Source organism: Rhipicephalus sanguineus, chromosome 5, assembly GCF_013339695.2.
Source record: "Rhipicephalus sanguineus isolate Rsan-2018 chromosome 5, BIME_Rsan_1.4, whole genome shotgun sequence".
NCBI classification, from domain to species: domain Eukaryota; kingdom Metazoa; phylum Arthropoda; class Arachnida; order Ixodida; family Ixodidae; genus Rhipicephalus; species Rhipicephalus sanguineus.
Window position 1 is genome coordinate 165,212,073 of NC_051180.1, and position 20,625 is coordinate 165,232,697.

General features: G+C 48.3%; 1 protein-coding gene across 1 annotated transcript in view; it reads right to left on the reverse strand.

Annotated features, from left to right (window-relative positions):
- Positions 1 to 2,825: 2,825 nt before the first annotated feature.
- The window catches only part of LOC119395058 (uncharacterized), a 47,456-nt gene continuing 29,656 nt past the window's right edge, over positions 2,826 to 20,625 (reverse strand). The window contains exon 3 of the mRNA XM_037662351.1: positions 2,826 to 2,956. Within this exon, the coding sequence (XP_037518279.1) occupies positions 2,826 to 2,956 (131 nt within the window). The remainder of the gene's footprint in view (positions 2,957 to 20,625) is intronic.

Consider the following 20,625-nt stretch of genomic DNA (forward strand, 5'->3'; position numbering starts at 1 on the left):
CGACTACTATAAACCTGCCGACAAACAACGTGGCGCGTGCGCAAGCCTGCCATGACAAAACGCCATCGTCTATCAGTATTCAACAGTGTCATTAAGTAACCTCATCTCATTATCAGTAAGGTACAGTAACGAATCACAGTGTAGCGGCACCTTCATCACCACTCACGATCATCATCACCATTTTACCATTTACGCGCCGCGCCTCTCGCGCAGCTGATGCCTAGCGCTCGAGGCGCGAGCAGAGTAGAACGTGCTCACGCTCCTGGAGGCTGGACGCCGGCAGCCGCTGCCGCTCTGCTGGTACTAGGGCCTTCTAATAAAGTAGCGAGAACGGCACGGCCACGTCGGCCGCCTTGACGTCTCTCTCTCTACTCGCTGCAATTGGTGACCCGGAGAACACGCCCTTCGCCGAGCGGCCCGCTGCCATGCTTCCGCGACTCTGCCCTCCAGTTCCGCCGTTTCACCCGGCCTACCCCCGAGCGTGGTTTATGCAGCTCGACGCCTGCCTCGCGGTGAATGGCGTCACAGCACAGCCGCTCATGCAAGACATTCTGCTTGACGCCCTCCCGGCTGAGCTGCGTCATCTGTCCGCCGCGTCGTCATCCAGCCCGCAGCCATACGACGACCTCTGCGCTGCGGTGCTGGCCCGCTACGGTGAGACGTACCGCCCGCTACCGGGGACCCGTGAGTTCCGGGTTTCGCCTCCGATAACGCGAGCGGTACCACCCGGCCCGCAGCCCTCCCATGACCGCGACCTACCTTCCCCGGCTACGACTCTTCCGACCTCACGTCCGGCCACCGGCGCATCAATTCCCGCGCCCGACCACTCGCCCGACGAGGTACAGGAAGCTCCTGCTGCCATCGACCAGTCCACTGTCATCATCAGCCTGTCTACGCCCACTGCAGGGCAAAGGCCTCTCCCATGTTCCGCCAATCAACTCGGTCCTGTGCTTTCTGCTGCCACGTTATACCTGCAAACTTCTTAATCTCATCTACCCACCTAATTTTTTGTCTCCCCCTCACGCGTTTGCCATCTCTTGGAATCCAGTCAGTTACCCTTAATGACCACCGGTTATCCTGCCGACGTGCTACGTGGCCGGCCCATATCCATTTCTTCTTCTTAATTTCAACTATGATATCCTTAACCCCCGTTTGTTCCCTGACCCACTCTGCTCTCTTCCTGTCTCTTAAGGTTACACCTATCATTTTCCTTTCCATCGCTCGCTGCGTCGTCCTCAATTTAAGTTGAACCCTCTTTGTAAGTCTCCAGGTTTCTGCTCCGTAGGTAAGTACTGGTAAGATACAGCTGTTATATACCTTCCTCTTGAGAGATAGTGGTAGACTACCATTCATGATTTGATAGTGCTTGCCGAATGAGTCCCATCCCATCCTTATTCTCCTAGTTATTTCACTCTCATGGTTCGGCTCCGCGGTTACTACCTGTCCTAAGTAGACGTACTCCTTTACAACTTCCAGCGTCTCGCCACCTATCGCAAAGCGCTGTTCTCTGCCAAGATTGTTCCACATTACTTTAGTTTTATGCATATTAATTTTCAGACCTACTCTTCTACTTTCCGTATCCAGTTCAGTAATCATGAGCTGTAATTCGTCTCCCGCGTTACTCATCAATGCAATGTCATCAGCGAATCGCAGGTTACTGAGATACTCTCCATTAACTCTTATCCCTAATTCTTCCCAATCTGGGGCCCTGAAAACCTCCTGTAAACACGCGGTGAATAGCATTGGAGAGATCGTGTCTCCCTGTCGTACGCCCTTCTTTATTGGGATTCTGTCGCTTTCTTTATGAAGGACTATAGTGGCTGTGGATGCGCTGTAGATGTCTTCCATTATGTTTATATAGGCTTCGTCGATGCCCTGATTCCGCAGTGCTTGCATGACTGCTGATGTCTCCACCGAATCAAATGCCTTCTCGTAATCTATGAAGGCTATGTATAGGGGTTGGTTGTATTCCGCGCATTTCTCTATCACCTGATTGATAGTATGAATATGGTCTATTGTTGAGAAGCCTGTACGAAATCCTGCCTGGTCCCTTGGTTGATTAAACTCTAATGTCCTATTAATTCTGTTAGCACTTACTTTTGTGAATAGCTTGTAGACAACGGACAGTAAGCTGATGGGCCTGTAATTTTTCAGGTCCTTGACGTCCCCTTTCTTATGGATCAAGATGATGTTGGCATTCCTCCAAGATTCTGGTATCCTCCCTGTCGAGAGACACTTCGTATACAGGGTGGCCAGTTTCTCTAACATAATCTCTCCACCGTCTTTCAGCAGGTCTGATGTTATCTGATCCTCACCAGCGGCTTTGCCTCTTTGCATTCCCTTTAGGGCTTTCTTTACTTCTCCTGTTAATACTGGTGGGATGTCAGATTCCTCTGGGATATTACTGCTTCTTACATTATCATCCTGACTGTCTCGGCTGCTGTACAGATCTTTGTAGAACTCTTCCGCTACCTCAACTATTCTATCCATATTGGTTGTGACCTTGCCATCCTTGTCCCTTAATGCATACATCTGATTTTTGCCTATGCACAGTTTTGTCTTCGTAGCTTTGAGGCTTCTTCCGTTCTTTAGAGCATGCTCAATTCTCTCCATATTATACTTTCTTATGTCGGCTACTTTACGCCTATTGATCAACTTCGAAAGCTCCGCCAGCTCTATTTTGTCTGTTGCATTTGATGTTTTCATAGCTTGACGTTTCTTAATGAGGTTTTTCGTCTCTTGGGATAGCTTACCAGTGTCCTGTCTAACGACTGTACCCCCGACTTCCACTGCGAAGTCGCTGTGAAGTCCACTGTGAAGTCCGTTTATTCGACAGCCTCGGCCCATGGTCCTTCAGACGTGCCGGCCATCTGCACATCTTCCCCGACCTCCATGGCCCATGACACTTCTCCCACGTCAGGCTCCACGACGGCTACCTCGCCGCACGCCCTGGAGCCTGCCATAGACACGGACATCGTGACTTTCGCTGTACGACCCCCAATTGCGGAGGCATCGCCAGCGATGTCCAACGAACCCGCCTTTTCTACCTCGACACTGTGCGCATCTTGCCAACAGGAACTACCATCGTCCTCGAAATCTCCCGCAGCAGACGTTCAAGCCCATAACCAGCTACGGCCGAACGTGCGTGACGCTGCGACGATGACAGAAAATCCCGAGGACCACCCGCCGTGCTTGCCACAGGTAGACCAGACCGCGTATGCCCTACCGGCCACGCAGGCATACAACCCACCTGCCGCCCCGCACTCGCGCTCTCCTTCACCTACTAAACTTCATTCTGCGACTACAGCTGCACCGTCTACCAGTCTCTCCAGCACGGCTCATCACACCGAGATTAGTCGCGCCACGTCTATCTGCAGCGCACGCCTCGCGGCTCGTCTGCACTCTACACGGCAGACTATGGAGCAGCCGCATCCAGTAATGTACCACCGCCAACGCCGTTACCGGCACCGTCGCCGCATCAACTGCGTCGCCCGCCCATCCCGGCTACGTTCGCGCCGACGTACGTCTAAACCCGCTGGCCCAGACGTACTGCGCCTACGCTCCACCCTGTTTTTAAGATACCTTCGCCCGAGTGTGCGCAAGAACCGCCAGCATCACAACAGCTTGTGTGTGTGCCAATTTCGCTGGGCTGCACAGCGGAATTTCTCGGCCCACTACCGATTTCCACGTCATCGGTGTCGCTCGCTCCTTCCAACAGCGTCTCTTCGTCGCGACCCTCGCCCGCTGCGCTTCTCCCAGAGCCGCCCGCCAGAGACCCAAGGGTTCCCGATAGTCCTTCACCGTTGTCGACCTGGACTGCCCACGGACATTCTGTCTCGCCTCACCAGCCTTGTATATACGTCCCCATAGTTTTTCATTTCGGCTTCATTTCTGCGGGGGGGAGTAATCTGTAGCGGCACCTTCATCACCGCTCACGATCATCATCACCATTTTACCATTTACGCGCCGCGCCTCTCGCGCAGCTGATGCCTAGCGCTCGAGGCGCGAGCAGAGTAGAACGTGCTCACGCTCCTGGAGGCTGGACGCCGGCAGCCGCTGCCGCTCTGCTGGTACTAGGGCCTTCTAATAAAGTAGCGAGAACGGCACGGCCACGTCGGCCGCCTTGACGTCTCTCTCTCTACTCGCTGCAACAGTTCCACTTTTTAGCGCCCTGTTCATATTTGAGCTCCAAAAGTGAAACATGAATTACCAACATGCCTGAACATACGCTCTTTCAAATCACAGTTTGTCAAGAAATTGTCTCACCATCCATGTCTCGCGATATTGGATGTCTAACAAAACTACTGAAAACCTCCATTACAACTGCTGAGGGGGCTATGCAACGTTTTGTTGCCTTCGAGCAAAGCGTAGCGGCAATCGCTTTATGGCGCTGCGGTACACTTTGAGTGGTCCCGCGATCACTTTCGCTAGAGACGTTGCCGATATCTCATCTAATTAACGATATGTACCCTGTAGAATGGTTGGTTGATTAGTACAGCTGCTGCATGCGAGTCCAAAGTTGTCCCTCACAAACGACAGGAACCAACTTCTTCTTGGGTTTTGCAATGCCACCGTTAAAGCCAGCGATGATAACCCCTGGTTTGTCTCGTTCTTGTCTCATCCATCTAAAAGCTGTCTCGCAGGAAGTTCTCAATGTCTTTTCACATCAAGCGCAGTAGGTTTTTTACAGCGTCATCACGGGCTCGGTTGGCTCCCCTGCATGTGGAGTGAGGGAAATGGTGAATAATAAATAAGGTAGAGAAGTACAAAAAAAAAGAGTATGAAAAATAACAAATGGACAGTTAGTATTAACACACAGAACACGAACACGAGCTTGCAGTTCACAGACGTTCGTGAAACCCAGTTGACTTCAGAAAACACAGTACGGCTTTTGTGGCATTGTGCATGTACGAATGCGTGCCATGACATGTTCTTCCGAAAATGGTCTTCGAAAAACGCGGCAGAGTCAAGCTTCTAGAGCGCGTCGCTAAGCTTTGAAGGATAGTCAGCGTCACAGAATGTGTTTAATGACCATCATATCATTGCCTATTAATTAGGTACGCAGCTTCTGAAGCCTGTTTCACCTCCGCTGCTGATCAGCCCGGTAATTCACTATTTACAGAATCAACCCACACCCACCGACTTTTTTTTAGGGAGTGAGGAGGACGCCACGAGAAATCTCGACCGCATAGGAGCTACTATAAGCTTCGCTGTATAGGATGTGGCGAACAGGTATGTAACGCGCTTTGAGTTCTCGCCTCCGCGGGGGGGATCGGAGATCTCTTTTCGTTCCGCGTTCGTTCTGGCGGTGTTGCGTCACAAAAGTGGGCGGTCCGCAGCTCTCTTCTGCCGAGAGGAAGAGGACAGCCAATCGTCTTGCGGTGAGCGGCGAGCTTTCCGGAAGTAGACGCGCATCGTTTGTCCTCGGCAAGGGAACCGTATATTTCAAAACGAAGTGTTTCTCGCCTTCTAATAAATACACTTGTTATACGAAAAGATATTGTTTTTCTTTTCAAGCTCAAACAATTTCTGAAACAGCAATAGGTTTGAGCGCTGATATTGTCACGTTATTACGAACGGTACAGAACCTCTGTCTGCCGGGGCACCAGGACGTTGAGCTGAACCGACACAGGAAAACACGAGTTCTTCGTCTTCTCCACTTCCTTCTCCTCTCGTCAGTTTTACAGTGGCACATACACACAGTAGAATAGCGCAATGCCATCCCATGCTCGTGGCATTACTCCCCTTCCAAAAAAAAACATCGGCCCTATGCTTAATGGTGAATAAAACAGAAAATAATCGCACACGCACACACGCACAAATGACGCAGCAGTGTCGAGGTGTTCGAACGATCATCCAAGTAGACTTGAATAGTCAACGGGGGTAGTACGGCTTCATCCTCGATACATGCACAACGTCTGCTTGCTTTAAACGACGAGATCGGCGAGCCGTGCTTTCAAGCAGGACTTCGTAGTTGACGTCGCTGAGGCGACGTAGAACTCGATAAGGACCGAAGTAGCGGTGGAGTAATTTTTCCGAGCGGCCCCTTTGGCGAATAGGAATCCACAGCCACACTTGATCACCGGGCTGGTAAATGACCTCGCGATGCCGAGAATTGTATCTGTGCGAGTCGATGTGTTGCTGGTTTTGGATTAGCTCGAGTGCAAGCTTGCGAGCTGCGCCTGCGAGCCATATAAAGTCGTTCGCATCGGTGGTAATGTAACAGCTGTCGGGTAACAGCATGGCATCCAGCATCGTAATTGCTTCTCGGCCGTGAAGCAACCGGAAAGGGGTGAACCCCGTAGTCTCTTGAACCGCAGTGTTATAAGCGAACGTAATGTATGGTAGAACGTCGTCCCAGTTTTTGTGGTCTTGGTGAACGTACATAGAGAGCATGTCAGCGAGGGTCCTGTTTAATCTCTCCGTAAGACCATTGGTTTGTGGATGGTATGCGGTAGCTTTGCGATGAGCGGTTCCGCTAAGCCTCATGACGTCTTGCATCATTTGCGCTGTAAAAGCTGTTCCACGGTCAGTGATGACAACTGCTGGCGTTCCATGGCGGAGGACGATGTTGTTCACGAAGAAGTACGCAATCTCATTGGCAGTGCCTCGTTGTAGGGCTTTTGTTTCGTAGTACTTCGTCAAATAGTCAGTAGCGACTACGATCCAGCGGTTGCCGTCATGAGACTTCGGGAAGTTTTTCTAACGTGCTCGCTATGTGAAGTCGTGCACGCGAAAAAAAAAAGAGAAAAGTAGCGGTTGGCGCAGTTTTTCAAGATGTCGTCCCACCGGAATGTCTGGCTTGGCTCCCGGGTGTCGAATCGTCAAAAGGAGCTTCTGCTGGCTTTTATAAAAGAGCACCCACAGATACCTACGCCGTTGTGCCCACTGGGGGCGTCGTTCACGAGTGAGGACCGGGACGACACGTGGCAGTAGCTGGTAGCGCTTTTGAACTAAGAAGTCGCTGCGCGTAAGACCACAGCCCAGTGGCAGGCCCGTTCATTTTGTTCGCACTGTTCGTTTCGAGAACAGAAAGCGACGCCGCACTCGCTCATGTCTTCAAACGCATCTCGCACCGCCAACCGCAAGAGAAGCACACGTCGGAAGCGCCATTTTCTCAAAATCAGCTCTTGCGGCAGCCGCAACCGCCGCATCATGCCGTGCGAAGCCGTTTGTTCGCTCGAGAGAACGCGTGCGAACGGTCTCGCGCTCCGTTCGTTTGTAGCAGACGACATGCTCGTTATGACGCGGTATGACGTCACCAAAAAATAAAAGATCAAGCAAAAAGAAAAATGGCTACGCCCCTCAGAGACGTGGTTTTTTCCGGCTTCGGCCAATCGCGTACGCCGCCAGAATGGGTGCAGAACGAACGGCGCAGAACAGAGATCTCCGATCCGCCCACTCGTTATGCCGCGATATGACGTCACCAAAAAAGAAAAGATCAAGCAAAAAAAGATATGGCGACACCCCTCGGCCTTGAGTGGCATCTCCCGCTTCAGCCAATCAGCGCGCTTGTTCTTCCCCAGGAGAACGAACAAGCGGAACGAACAGATCTCCGATCGCCCACGCATGCTGTCAAATTTGAGTCTTACAAGTGGCTCACCCCGTCCCTTAGAAGAGCGTAGAAGCCTAACTGGCCGATGTATCAGGGGGCGGAAACTCCCTATACCTCCCGTGGAACGCGCTCTCGTAAGCTTATACGCTGCGGCAGCGCCGTTTCCCCCACTGGCGGCTGCCGGGTATCTGCTAGTAATAATTCACAAACAAAACATTTCTTTCATGACGTCACTGGTGAGGTGAGCAAATGCAGGGAAAGGGTGCGAAAGCTCTCCTTTCCCACTTCGCATGCAAGCAGGATTTGTTCGTGCTCGCTTGCAGGTCCGCTGGCCGTTCGGGCGACGCGGCCATTCATTGAATTTAGTTAACCATCTTTTTATTATTGTGCGTGTGTTGTGAAGTGGACAAACTAAAGCTGACCGATTTCTCAATAAGACAAACTCGACCAACACAAGTAAAATTTAAATCTTTTTTTTTAATCACATATTTCGTACCAAAAAACAGACATACACGTAGTGTGAAATTGTCAATCTGCCAAAGCTGCTTTAATTCGCAACTGAAATAGGCACATAATGAGCAAACATTCAACCCAGAATATCCGAACCAGTGTGAAAATTATAAACAATCACGAGCAGGCCACGTCGTTAGAGAACTTAGTACGAAAAGAGAGAGAGAAATGTAATGCGGAAAGGCAGGGAGGTTAGCCAGAAAACATATCTGGTTTGCTACCCTGCACTGGGGAAGGGGTAAGGGGAGACAGAACAGTAAGAAAGAGAGGAATGGGATAGGGAGGGAGGGAAGCACACACACACACACACACACACACACACACACACACGCACACACACACACACACACACACAGGAGTGTCACAATCGTTCAACGAGGCGGAACAAGACAGAAGTTCAGGGGAATGATGGAGGCATGAAACGATGACAAATCGTTGAAAAGGCAATGCCGCTGGAGACAATGTTTCGACAAGTTGACTTGTCTTCGTCAGGGAAGCAGCATTGCCCTGACGAAGAAAAGACCACATGTCGAAATGTTGACTCCAGCGACATTACCTGTTAAACGATTTCTCAAAGCATCAGTGAGTCAATTACATGGATTTCGGTGACAGTATTAGAAGTAAAGGCCCACAATGTTTCAAACTGGCAACATGCATTTCCATGAACAGAAAGGAGCCTGTAATTGCTTCACATCGTGGGACTAGCCGGGTGGCGCGGGGTCTCCCCTGCGTCTTCTCTGGACCCACATAAAGTTCGCGTCATCATCATCATCCTCATTTGAACTACATGGCAAAAGTGTAAGATGAACAAACTTTGCCGCCGAACCAACAAGCATTCAAGCTTTCAATAAACGTATTTTGCCGGCAACAGGTAGGCTGTCTCGGTTGGCCTCCTCGACGTGGCTCCCTGCGGCTTCCGTTCGCTACACGCCCCATCAAATGTCTTATCTTTCCCGCATTCATGCTTGGAATGCCAACCGAGCGAGTTAACCGAGCGCAATCCAACTTATATCGCCGGGCGAGTGGCGAGGGTGAGCGGAGAAAAGCGCTACGAACACAAACAGCTCCCGCTGCGCCGGATTTAAAATTCACAAAATAAGAAATAAAAAAGACAAATAAACGAAAGAAGAGTTCTTTACAGTTCATTCAAATTTATTATTTGTAAAGACTCGTGAAAGATAATAAATGCAACATCCACATCAACCTCACTTCGTTCAACCAGATCTTAGGATGCCCGCAACCGCTACGAGTGCGCATGTTCCTTGAAACCGAAACTGGCGCTCAGTTTCCGGGGCCTGTATGTGTCACCGATCGCCTTAGAGAACGCAAGACTTCCGCAAGTGACAGCGCTCATGTTCCAAGCAAGTGTAGACAGTGCGAATGACTGCACAGCTTCGTTGAGCAATACAAATATCTTAGGCCTCGCATAAAAACAACAAATGAAAGAGACATTCTGGCTACATTTCACATAATGTGATACCTGCGCCACAGACACGTGCCTTACTGATAAAGAGATGAAGCGGGTATATGTTTTTCCTAGTCACTTCATCTGTTCCATCCACGTTTGAATTTAGATAGTAAATTGAGTTTGTCCAAATAAGTTGGAAGATGTTTCAGAATACTGTACTCGAGCTGCTTTGAGCTGTTATTAGGCCTAGTAATTGAGAGAGGGCGATACTTTGCTAAATTGTGAGGACAGCCGTTTTCAAACAGACGAAGTTGATGGGAAAACGCTATAATCGCTTCATTGTTTCAAGGCGGCAGTGCTGACAACCTACCAAATTATCACCCTGCCTCGGTTACTAGGCCTAATAGTTGGTCAGAGCAAGTCGAATACAATATCTCGAAACGGCTGCAAATTTTACGAAGGGAGGCAATTTATTATCTGAATGCGAACACGGCTTTCGACCATAACCATCTGCTACATCTCCACTCTAACAAAATATCAAGTAAAAAGGGCGTCTTTTTGTCCCACAACAATAATCGTCATTTATTTTGCCTTCCTTTCCTTGCACTATCGCCGCGCGCCCGGCACTTTCTGGTCACGAACGACATGCGCGCTATCAGCGTGACATAGCATTCTTGGTAGGAAAGTGGCCAGCGCCGAGTTTTCAAGAAAGGAAACGCAAGCAAGCCAGATGACGATTATTGTTGTGGGACAAAAAGACGCCCTTTTTACTCGATCTTTTCTTAGAGTGTCAGCTTATCGAATTAGCACAGCATCTCTCCGAAACATCTGCTACGTACGTATCAAAAATCAAACAGTCGAGTTTTTATAGAAGTCAGACTTATATAAATATGGGCGATCGGACTCGATATCCCCCTCTCAGTTCTGTGCACACCTGCTAACCTACCCACATTCAGCAATCCTTGAAGGGGCCGCTTCTTCAATGGACATCGGCAGGACATGTAACGGGCGAAGAGAGGTAACCGCTGGTCATTAAGAGTAGCTGACTGGATTCCAAAAGAAGGACAACGCGCGAGGAAGAGACAGAAACTGAGGTGGGCAGATGAGATTAACAAGTTTGCGGGCATAACGTGGCACCAGCAAGCACAGGACCATGTTGACTGGCCGAACATGACAGAGGCATTTGCCCTGCAGTGGGCGTAGTCAGGCTGATGATGATGACGATGATGAAAGCGGCCCTGCAACGCTTTTCCACGTAATCATCGATTGACTTCATTAAAGGAGTTTATCGCCTCGCGAATCAACTGCCGCAAAAATTGTTAGAATCTGCCAAATACGAGCGGAGTTGCAGGGCTCTGTCGTTCAGTTTAAGCAATTTATCTGTCCTCTCGTACCCACTAAGCGCGTTCAAAGCTACGCGGGGGGGTGACATGAGGGCAAGAAGCTACGTCCGTTAGTCAGCGCGCGTCATGACCTCGAGCATGACGCGCATGAAGCACGCAGCGTTGTGAGGATACGATAGGTACGAGGTGCTTCGAGGTCTGCGGAAACCAGTAACTGTTGCGGGGCTTAGTTTTGGGAACTCAGTGGTGTGCATGAGGTCAGAGGTTCAATCGGGAATGAATGTAAATCAAAGGACTGTGGGACGCCTCGCTTCGGGCGCTCACGGGAAGACGACAAATGAGGTTGTAAAGGGCGATATGGTATGGAGAGGTTTTGAGGCGAGGGAGGCTCAGAGCAAAATAAGGTTCGAAGAAAAGCTAAGGAATACGAGGGAGAGTTGATGGGCAGAGAAGATGTTCCGTTATTTATATGGGAAGAGGTTTGACACACACTGGAGAAAAAGAACTAGGAGGCTCACTAGTAAATACACGGCAGGTAGTGTAAGCGATATGTCAACAAAGAGCGTTAAGCGAAAAGTCAGAGAGGCGGAGAGGATTTACTGGACGGCAGCCATGGAGAAAAAACCGGCTCTGAGTAACTACCGAAAAGGCAAAAACGAAATAAGGAGGGAGGCATTTTACGATAATTCAAGGGGAAGCGCTTTACTGTTTGAAGCGAGATCGGGTTGCTTTAGAACGCGTAGTTATAAAGCGAGATTCACTGAAGATGAAGAACAATGCACATGCTGTGGCGAAGATAAGGAAACAGCGGAGCATGTTCTGACTGAATGTGGAGATATCCACCCAGGTGTACGTTTGGGCACGAGCCTGCATGAAGCCTTGGGTTTTAGGAACAACAATGGAAAGCTGAAGACACCCGCGATTGAAGTAAGTAAGAGACGGTTAGAGTATTGGTGGCAGAAAATTAGAGAGAAAGGACAAATATAAATAATGGGGAAAATACGGACATTCTGCGGTAAAGGGCAGAGAAGTGGGCTGTGAATTTACGGGGTTTCATTTTTTCATTTTTTCTGTAGTAAGATATATCTAATCGGAGTAGAGGAAGTAGGCCAACATTGAAAAAAAAGTTAAAAGTTTTTTTTTTATTTGTCGAGTCTGGTGGCACACTTGTCACCGTCCCGTTATAAAGGGGACGCTCATAGCATACATCCATTCATCCGTCCAGCACGTTCTTTTCTTTCTTTTCTGTGAACGCGCGGCTTACGTACAGTGTGATCGCGAGGGCAATGATGTGTAATACCGTGTGTAATTCTACCACTATGGGAGAGAGAATAAAACGTACATTTGATGTTCTGGGAGCAGGACTTTAAATCTCCCTTCATTGGAGGGGAGGCCCTCATAGGGCGACGACCTATCTATCTATCTATCTATCTATCTATCTATCTATCTATCTATCTATCTATCTATCTATCTATCTATCTATCTATCTATCTATCTATCTATCTATCTATCTATCTATCTATCTATCTATCTATCTATCTATCTATCTATCTATCTATCTATCTATCTATGTTAGAGACGTTGTGTTTGGCACGATCGCAGTAGTGAAGCCAACTGTCGCTAGAAGTGAACGAATGCTTATGAATGTGATAGAAATAAATACATTATTCAGAGTGGATTTCAAGCCTTCGTTCAATATCGCTATCAAACCAAGCAAAATAAATAGGGGCTTTTTGGAAACGATTTTTTAAAAATAACTCGTGATGTAAAGGGTCAATCTAAAGCAAAGAAGTCTAGCTGCAACGCAGAACATTAGTTGACTCCCTGCATTGAAAACCTCAGGCACGACACCTTTAAACATTATTTTCACCCCTACTTGCCTAAAAAAGTAGACAAAAAGATGCGCCTTTGGCATTACACCAAACTCGTAATGCACAACTAAACGAATTAATATTGGCTGGTAACCTGAAGGGACAAATGTGAACCTTCACTGATTCACGAGCAGATGCTTCGCGCTCAGGTGCCTGTGAAACAGCATGATGGGCCAAGAAACTTAGTCTAAGCATGTTGGTCACCCATGGTGTGCAGTGTCTCGCGGAAATGCATTCAGCTGCACGACATCTTTTTTTTTTTTTTTTTGTCTTGTTTCTCTGACGCCTCATGAACCGAATAATCGCGATTAAATCATTATACGAAAAATTGTAGCTTTCTATTTCTCCGCAAAAAGCATTTTTCCAAAAAGAAATTAACTCCAGCATTTGTCAAATGGGTGCCGCAGTGCTGCACTTGACCTGCCGAGGGGGGCTGAGCCCCTCCTTAAAAAATTGAGGGGGGGGGGGATCGGAGGGGCGAGAGGGGCTTCTAAAAGATAATTATCTGAAGAATTTAAATCAGTACCTAAAAATCAACCCTGGGTGGCCATATTTGGGGAAAAATTTCGAACCTCAAAGAGTTAAAGCGATGATCGTTTCACTTGACGGAGGGATGGACGGAGTGCATGTTTTCTCGTTATGCCGTCATAGAAATGCCGAGCGCATTCGGAAGCCCTCTCTAGAACAAGATGTAAAGCAGGATCGTGCACACAACGAAAATTTGTACTCTGCCAAAACTTGCTGCCAAACTCGCGTTCCGGTGGTCGCCGGAGGCGGCTACTGTGGGGCCGTTTCAGACGTTGACGAACGCTGGAGAGAAGGTGAAGGACTCCGCGCCGATGCCACCCGAAAACAACGTTCTAGGGAACGCTGCAACCTACATTAAAGCCCAACGCTTGCGCATCACTTAGGCAACTCCGAGGAGAGAGAGAATGAAACGTTTACTTTCTGTTCTGTGAGAAGATCGGTGAGTGGGATCCTTAGTCCGGGATCCCATTGGTGCGGGCCGTTGTCCTCGCGCGTTTCACGAGGGCCTCTTTAGCCTTCGGTTCCAAGCTGGACAGAGCTGCCTACTACCATTTTATGTTTGGTTGTGTCCTGGGTTGCGTGAGTAGATTGTGGGGACATTCCGGTACCATGGATGTCCACGGTTGTGTAACCTCCTTGGAGGTTAACTAACCTTAGACAACTCCCAGAGGAGAATCTGCATGGATTTTTCATTCATTCATCCATTCATTCATTCAGTCATTGCTATGGCTATCGGGGCTTCTTTAGGCAAATCCTGCCTCTTGTTTGGGGATGAATTCATAGTAGACGTTTAAACGGCTCCAAGCATTTTCTTTGCCTTGTAAACGCTTGGTTAAAGAATAAAATGGAAACTTAATTTACTTTTTTGTACAATTCATTGGGCAAGTAGCAGGTAGAGCTATTTTGGATAGGCTGCCGAACTCTGAACTATAACCAGATCTAGCACGGAGGCTTCACAGGATGACTTAAGCTAGGTGTGTCCTTGTACATTTGGCTCCATTGGCGATACGGTGGGTGCTGACGTCGGAACACCTATACAACCATTAAGAGAAGGGAAACTGTGCCTTTCACTATGCAACGGAAATAAGGGTAGCAGTGACGTTATGAACTTAAGTACCCGACCAAGGGATGGCGCTGTACAACCAGAAACGGAAAAGGGTATTATGCAATATGGCTTTTCGCTTCTCGTTCTTGGCTGCTATGCAGTTCGCTCCGGTTGCCCATGGTCGTACAAAAGAAAGAAATGTATATGCCACGTTTCATTCGCTTGCCGAGCCCTGCGAGTGTCGTAATGAATCTTCTGAACCGCTTTTCGTGTGTATATATATTCCGTGCCCCAACTGTGTGAAATGCTGCGAACGTGCCAGGAGACGCGGTAGCCTCAACTGGCATTAACGCAGACAACACCAGTGAGGAGTAAGCGGGATAATGTTTTATTACAAATTCATAAATAATTACAAGACAAAATACTCCACGGAGCGTTCACACTTAGCGTTTACACACGCGGGATACCGTGCGTAAACGCGCGTAAGGCGAGGGCAACCGTCTGATGTTGTATAACGGAGCGTAAAAGAACCACCGCGTTGTTTAATGAGTGATATCGGCAGCTCGCTTTCCTTGTATTAGGAATTGTTCTGTCATTTTAGCCATAGTTTTGCAGACATGAAAGGGCTAAAGAGAAGATGTTCCTTGTATGCCTGCGAACGGTCACGAAATAAATCGTTTTTTTTTTAATACGAAAGTGTTTTATGCCGGGGTCCACCAAAATTTTCGTGACGTATTTCCGTCACGGAAATACGTCAGCAAAATAAATGCCATCAAATGGCAAAGAAAAAAAACAAATGAGAAAAGTTTCATTGGTAGGAGTCGAACCCATGACCTCTCGGTCCGCGACGATGGCTCGCGGGCATTTAGCCCACGGAGCTACCGCCCAACACATAGCAGAACATACATGAACGCGCCGTTTATCTTTCACACTAACCTCTCCCAGTGCTCTTGCATGGATGGATGGATGAATGGATGCTATGAGCGTCCCCTTTATAACAGGGTGGTCACATGTGTGCCACCAGACTCGAAAAACAAAAACTTGTACCATCTCCCCGAAGGGAACCCTGATGGGATGCGAAGCAGCAGCGGTGCGCACGGCGTTGACCCGGTTGAAACAGGTGATGATGATTAGTGGTGTTTTGTGGCGCAAGGGCCATGGGTGGCCAAAGAGCGCCATGTCTTATGCGTGGTGTTGGCGATGACAAATGATTTCGACGACAGGGTGTATTATGGCTGTATAGAGGCCTAAAATAACGCGCTGTAAATAAGCGTAAAAGGGGTGTATAGAGTATAAAATTATGGCAGTGACAAGTGATGTCATCTATGGGTGTGGGTTGAATGACGAGTGAGTATGGTATTTACAAGTGAGTAGCGGGAAAACAGCACGAACGCCTCCTCAAGGCCTTTGGGCCCAAAGGCCGGGAGGCAGGTGCTTCCTTTGATAGAAACCGCAGCAGCAGCCTCAATCACGAGGCCGCGCTACGGAGCGCCTGGAAAAATTACGTTGAAATTATGTACACTTTTTAAAAATTCAAAGAGGGACTGATATTTAAAAAGGGGTTCTCTGCCAATGGACATAGCAGGATGAAGTGGGAACTGCAGGTATGCAGATGAAAAATGCTTTCTCCTGAGAGCGTCTAGTTCCGTGCATTGTAGTAGCGTGTGAAGTACGGTTAAAGGATCGCCACAGTAGTCGCACAAAGGTGGATCGCCTCCGGACAAAAGGTATGAATGTGTACTGTATGTGTGGCCAATCCTAAGTCTGCAGAGTGTAACTTCTGTGTGGCGTGACTTTGATACTGGTGTCCAATTACCTAGTTGCGGCTTGATAACATGCAGTTTATTTTGTGTATGCCTATCCCATGTGCTCTGCCAAAAGGCCCTGAGCTTTCTTTTGAGGAATGGTTTTAAGTCTAGCGGAGGGATAGCTACGGCTGTATTGGGACGGTTTTCGTGGGCGGATGCTGCTAGCTGATCCGCCAACACGTTGCCTTGTATCTCGCGGTGCCCAGGCACCCAGCACACTACGACATGTTGTTTGAGGGAGTAGATCGTGCATAAAATAGAGTATAGCGAAACAAGGACAGGATTTGTGTGCTTTGTCATAGTTTTTAAAGCTTTCACTACACTTAAAGAATCCGTGTATATCACTGTCTTTTGTAGTTTCAGTTGTTTTATGTGTTTAACTGCCGCAAGTATCGCGTAAGCTTCTGCCGTGAAGATACTTGAATCAGGGTGCAAAATACCGGAATCGGAAAAGGATGGACCAACGGCTGCGTACGACACGGAAGTGTTAGATTTTGAGGCATCTGTAAAGAATTCAGGGTGTGGGTACTTGTATTGTAATTCGAGGAAGTATGTACGGATATGCGCAAGTGGCGCGTGCTTGGTAACTTCGACGAAAGAAACATCGCAATCTATGAGCTGCCACTGCCACGGCGGGAGATGGGCAGCGGGAGCCATTAGACAGTGTTCGAGAAGTGGCACACCCATTTCTTCAGCTAGGCCCCTCACACGAAGTGAGTACGGCTGTCTCATAGAAGGACGGTTGTGAAAAAAGTTCAGAAGCAGACAACTCATTGATTGTAGTGTGTGAGGGGTGTTCATTGTTTGCGTTCACTTTGAGGAAATATACAAATGATAGGTAGGATCTCTGGAGGTGTAGCGACCACTCATTCGATTCGACGTAAAGGCTTTCCACGGGGCTGGTGCGAAAGGCGCCTGTAGATAGTCGAATGCCTAGATGGTGGACAGGGTCAAGCACCTTTAGGGCGCTTGGTGTCGCAGACTGATAGATTATTGCCCCGTAGTCTAGGCGAGTGCGTATAAGGCTTTTATGCAAATTCATCAGACATTTCTTGTCACTACCCCACGCAGTGCGTGACAACACTTTTAGAACATTCATTGCTTTTATGCATTTGTTTTTTAACTGTTTAATGTGTGATACGAACGTCAGCTTATTATCCAGGATAAGGCCTAAGAATTTGTGCTCCGTCTTCACGGAGAGATGTTGGCCATGCAGCTCAATGTCTGGGTCAGGATGAAGGCCTCTCTTTCGAGAGAACAGGACACAGGTGCTTTTTTGAGGATTAAGACTAAAACCATTCTCATCTGCCCATTTGGAGATCTTGTTCAGCCCTAGCTGGACCTGCCGCTCACACATGGAAAGGCTGCACGATTTAAAACCGACCTGGACATCGTCGACATATGTGCAGTAAAACATATTTCGTGGAATGCAAAGACGCAAGGAATTCATTTTGATAATAAAGAGTGTACTGCTAAGTACACCTCCCTGTGGCACTCCAGTTTCTTGAAGGAGTGGTATTGATAGAACATTTCCTACTCGGACACGGAACGTACGATCCGACAAGTAGCTCTCTAATATATCTAGCATTCTACCACGTACACCAAGGTGGGACAGGTCTCTTAATATTCCAAAGCGCCATGTGGTGTCGTAAGTCTTTTCCATATCGAGGAACACAGAAAGGAAGAACTGCTTGTGTACAAAAGCGTCACGGATTTGTGCCTCGATACGTAACAGGTGGTCAGTCGTGGATCTACCCTCGCGAAATACGCACTGGTACGGGTCCAGTAGATTGTTTGTTTCCAGGAAATGTATAAGACGGCGGTTTATCATCTTTTCAAAAAGTTTGCACAGGCAGCTTGTTAGTGCGATCTGCCTGTAGCTTGTAACGGAGGATGGATCCTTGTCCTGTTTAAGAACAGGAATGACAATGGCCTCTTTCCAAGACGAGGGGATTACGCCGGAAAACCAGATAGCATTGTACAAGGAAAGTAAGGATCTTTGCGTTTCGGTAGGTAGATTTTTCAACATGTCGTATACCACACGGTCAGAACCTGAGGCGGAATTACTGCAGCTGTTAAGCGATACCTGGAGCTCAGCTAAGCTGAAGGGTTGGTTGTATGCCTCGTGTTTTGTACATTTCCGCTCTAGTTTTTGTTTTTCTATTCTTGTTTTGTACCGTTGGAAGACTTCGGAGTAATGCGCGGAACTGGACACTTGTTCGAAGTGTGCGCCGAGGAAGTTTGCCTGATCTTCCAAGGTGTCGCCTTGTGTGTTTACTAGGGGAAGTGAATGTACTTGCCACCCTGCTACCCTACTAATTATATTCCAGATTTTTGCCTCTTGTGTATACGAATTGATCCCCGTTAAAAACTTCTCCCAACTTTCTCTTCTTGCCTGTCGGCGCGTTCTCCTGCCTTGAGATTTTATGTTTTTAAAACTGTCAAGGTCCTCGGCTGTCGGAGAGTCCCGAAGCAACCTCCATGCCTTGTTTTGTTTTTTGCGCGCCTTCCGGCATTCATTGTTCCACCATGGGACCCGTCGTCTGCTAGACAGTCCACTTGTTTGTGGGATACATTTGGTGGCAGCATTAATCAAAAAAGCTGTGAAGTAGTCTACAGCTGCACTTATGCTTAAATCACGCATGTCTGTCCAACTTAAGAGAGCCGTCTTACGAAACTGTTCCCAATCAGCTTTGTCAATGTGCCATTTGGGAACCTGTGGGGGACATACATTTAATATTTGTGTGCTCAGAACTATAGGAAAATGGTCGCTTCCATAAGGGTTATTAATGACCTTCCATTGAAGTAAGGGTAGAAGCGATGGAGATATAATGCTCAGATCTATAGACGAGTAGGTACCATTAGCGAGGCTATAGTATGTTGCCTCTTTCTGATTCAACAGACAAGCACCCGAAGAGAAAAGGAATTGTTCAATTAGACGACCTCGCGCATCGCAGCGAGAGTTACCCCATAGACTGCTATGTGCGTTGAAGTCCCCAAGAATCAGGTAAGGTTCTGGAAGTTCATCTATTAGGGACTGGAATTCGTGTTTATCTAGGTGGTAGTGTGGAGGTATGTAGAGAGAGCAAATGGTCACGAGTTTGTTCAAAAGAACCGCTCGTACAGCCACTGCCTCCAGGGACGTTTGTAGTGGTAAATGTGTGCACGCTACTCCTTGATTAACTATAACAGCTACTACAACCGGATGACGCCATGGCGTCATCCCGGTCCTGGTGTGTTTTGATTTTATGTGTGTTTCTTGCACACACAGCACTTTTGGTGTATGTTCGTGTAATAGTTCTTGGACGTCGTCGAGATTTTTAAGGAGTCCTCTAACGTTCCATTGTATTATTTGTGTTTCCATATTGGAAGTAAGGTAGTGCTGTGTGTACGAAAAGGAAGTGGCTGAGGTTTAAGTGGAAAGTTGCAACTCAAGCAGGAGGGCCGTCGTCGGGCCCCCTTATCGGCTTTTTAGTTTTCTTAGCGCGCTCCAGGGAGCTACGCCGATCTTTTGGCACCAGGGGTGCCAACGTCGTGTCCATTGCCTCTTGCGAGGCACTGGATGCCCGCGCGTGCGAGCTGGCAGTTCGGGTTTCGGGCCTCGCCTGGTGAGACGAGGCCTTGAGACCCGACGACCCTGAGGTCGCCGGTCCCTGTTCGCGAGTTGGCGGAGTAGACTGGGCTACTGCCGCCAAGGAGGCGGGCGCCACTACCGACGGCTTGCTCTGCGCAGGCCGAGGGAGTGGCGGGGGCCGGTGCAACGTTGCCCCCCGGCGCGCCGCATCAGCGTAGGGTGTATTGCGAAAGGGTGTACACCTTTTACGAGCTTCTTTGAATGAGATGTTTTCTTTGACCTTGAGGGTGATTATATCCTTTTCTCTTTTCCAATTGGCACAGGATCGCGAGTAGGCTGCGTGATCGCCGTCACAATTGACGCAGTGAGGTGTGTTTGAACAGTTATCAGAGGGGTGGCCTTGGCCTCCACATCTTGCGCAAGTTTCTTGACCACGGCAGCTCTGCGAGCCGTGGCCAAATCGCTGGCATTTGTAGCACCGTCTAGGATTGGGGATGTACGGGCGGACAGCAAGTTTGATGTAACCTGTTTCAATCGTTGCAGGTAGCACGCTAGATGCAAAAGTTAATATTAGGTGCTTGGTCGGCAATTCTTTGTTATCACGTCTGATGATTATTCGTTTCACATCAGTGACATTTTGCTCTTTCCACCCTTCTAGGAGTTCTTGTTCGGACAATTCAAGGAGGTCTGCTTCCGAGACAACACCGCGTGTGGTATTCATCGATCGATGGGGTGTAACAGATACTCGAATGTTGCCAAATGTTGCTAGACTGCCAAGTTTTTCGTAGTGGTGTTTTTCAGGTAGCTCAAGCAGAAGGTCACCGCTAGCCATCTTAGTTACCTTGTAGCCTGGCCCAAAGACTTCGGTCAGAGACTTTGCACAACAAATGGGGAAATAGATCTGGCTTGTTTGTCTGGTGTTTCACTATGAATTACATGGAATTTCGGAAAGGATGGTCTCAGTTGGTTGAAACATGATAATT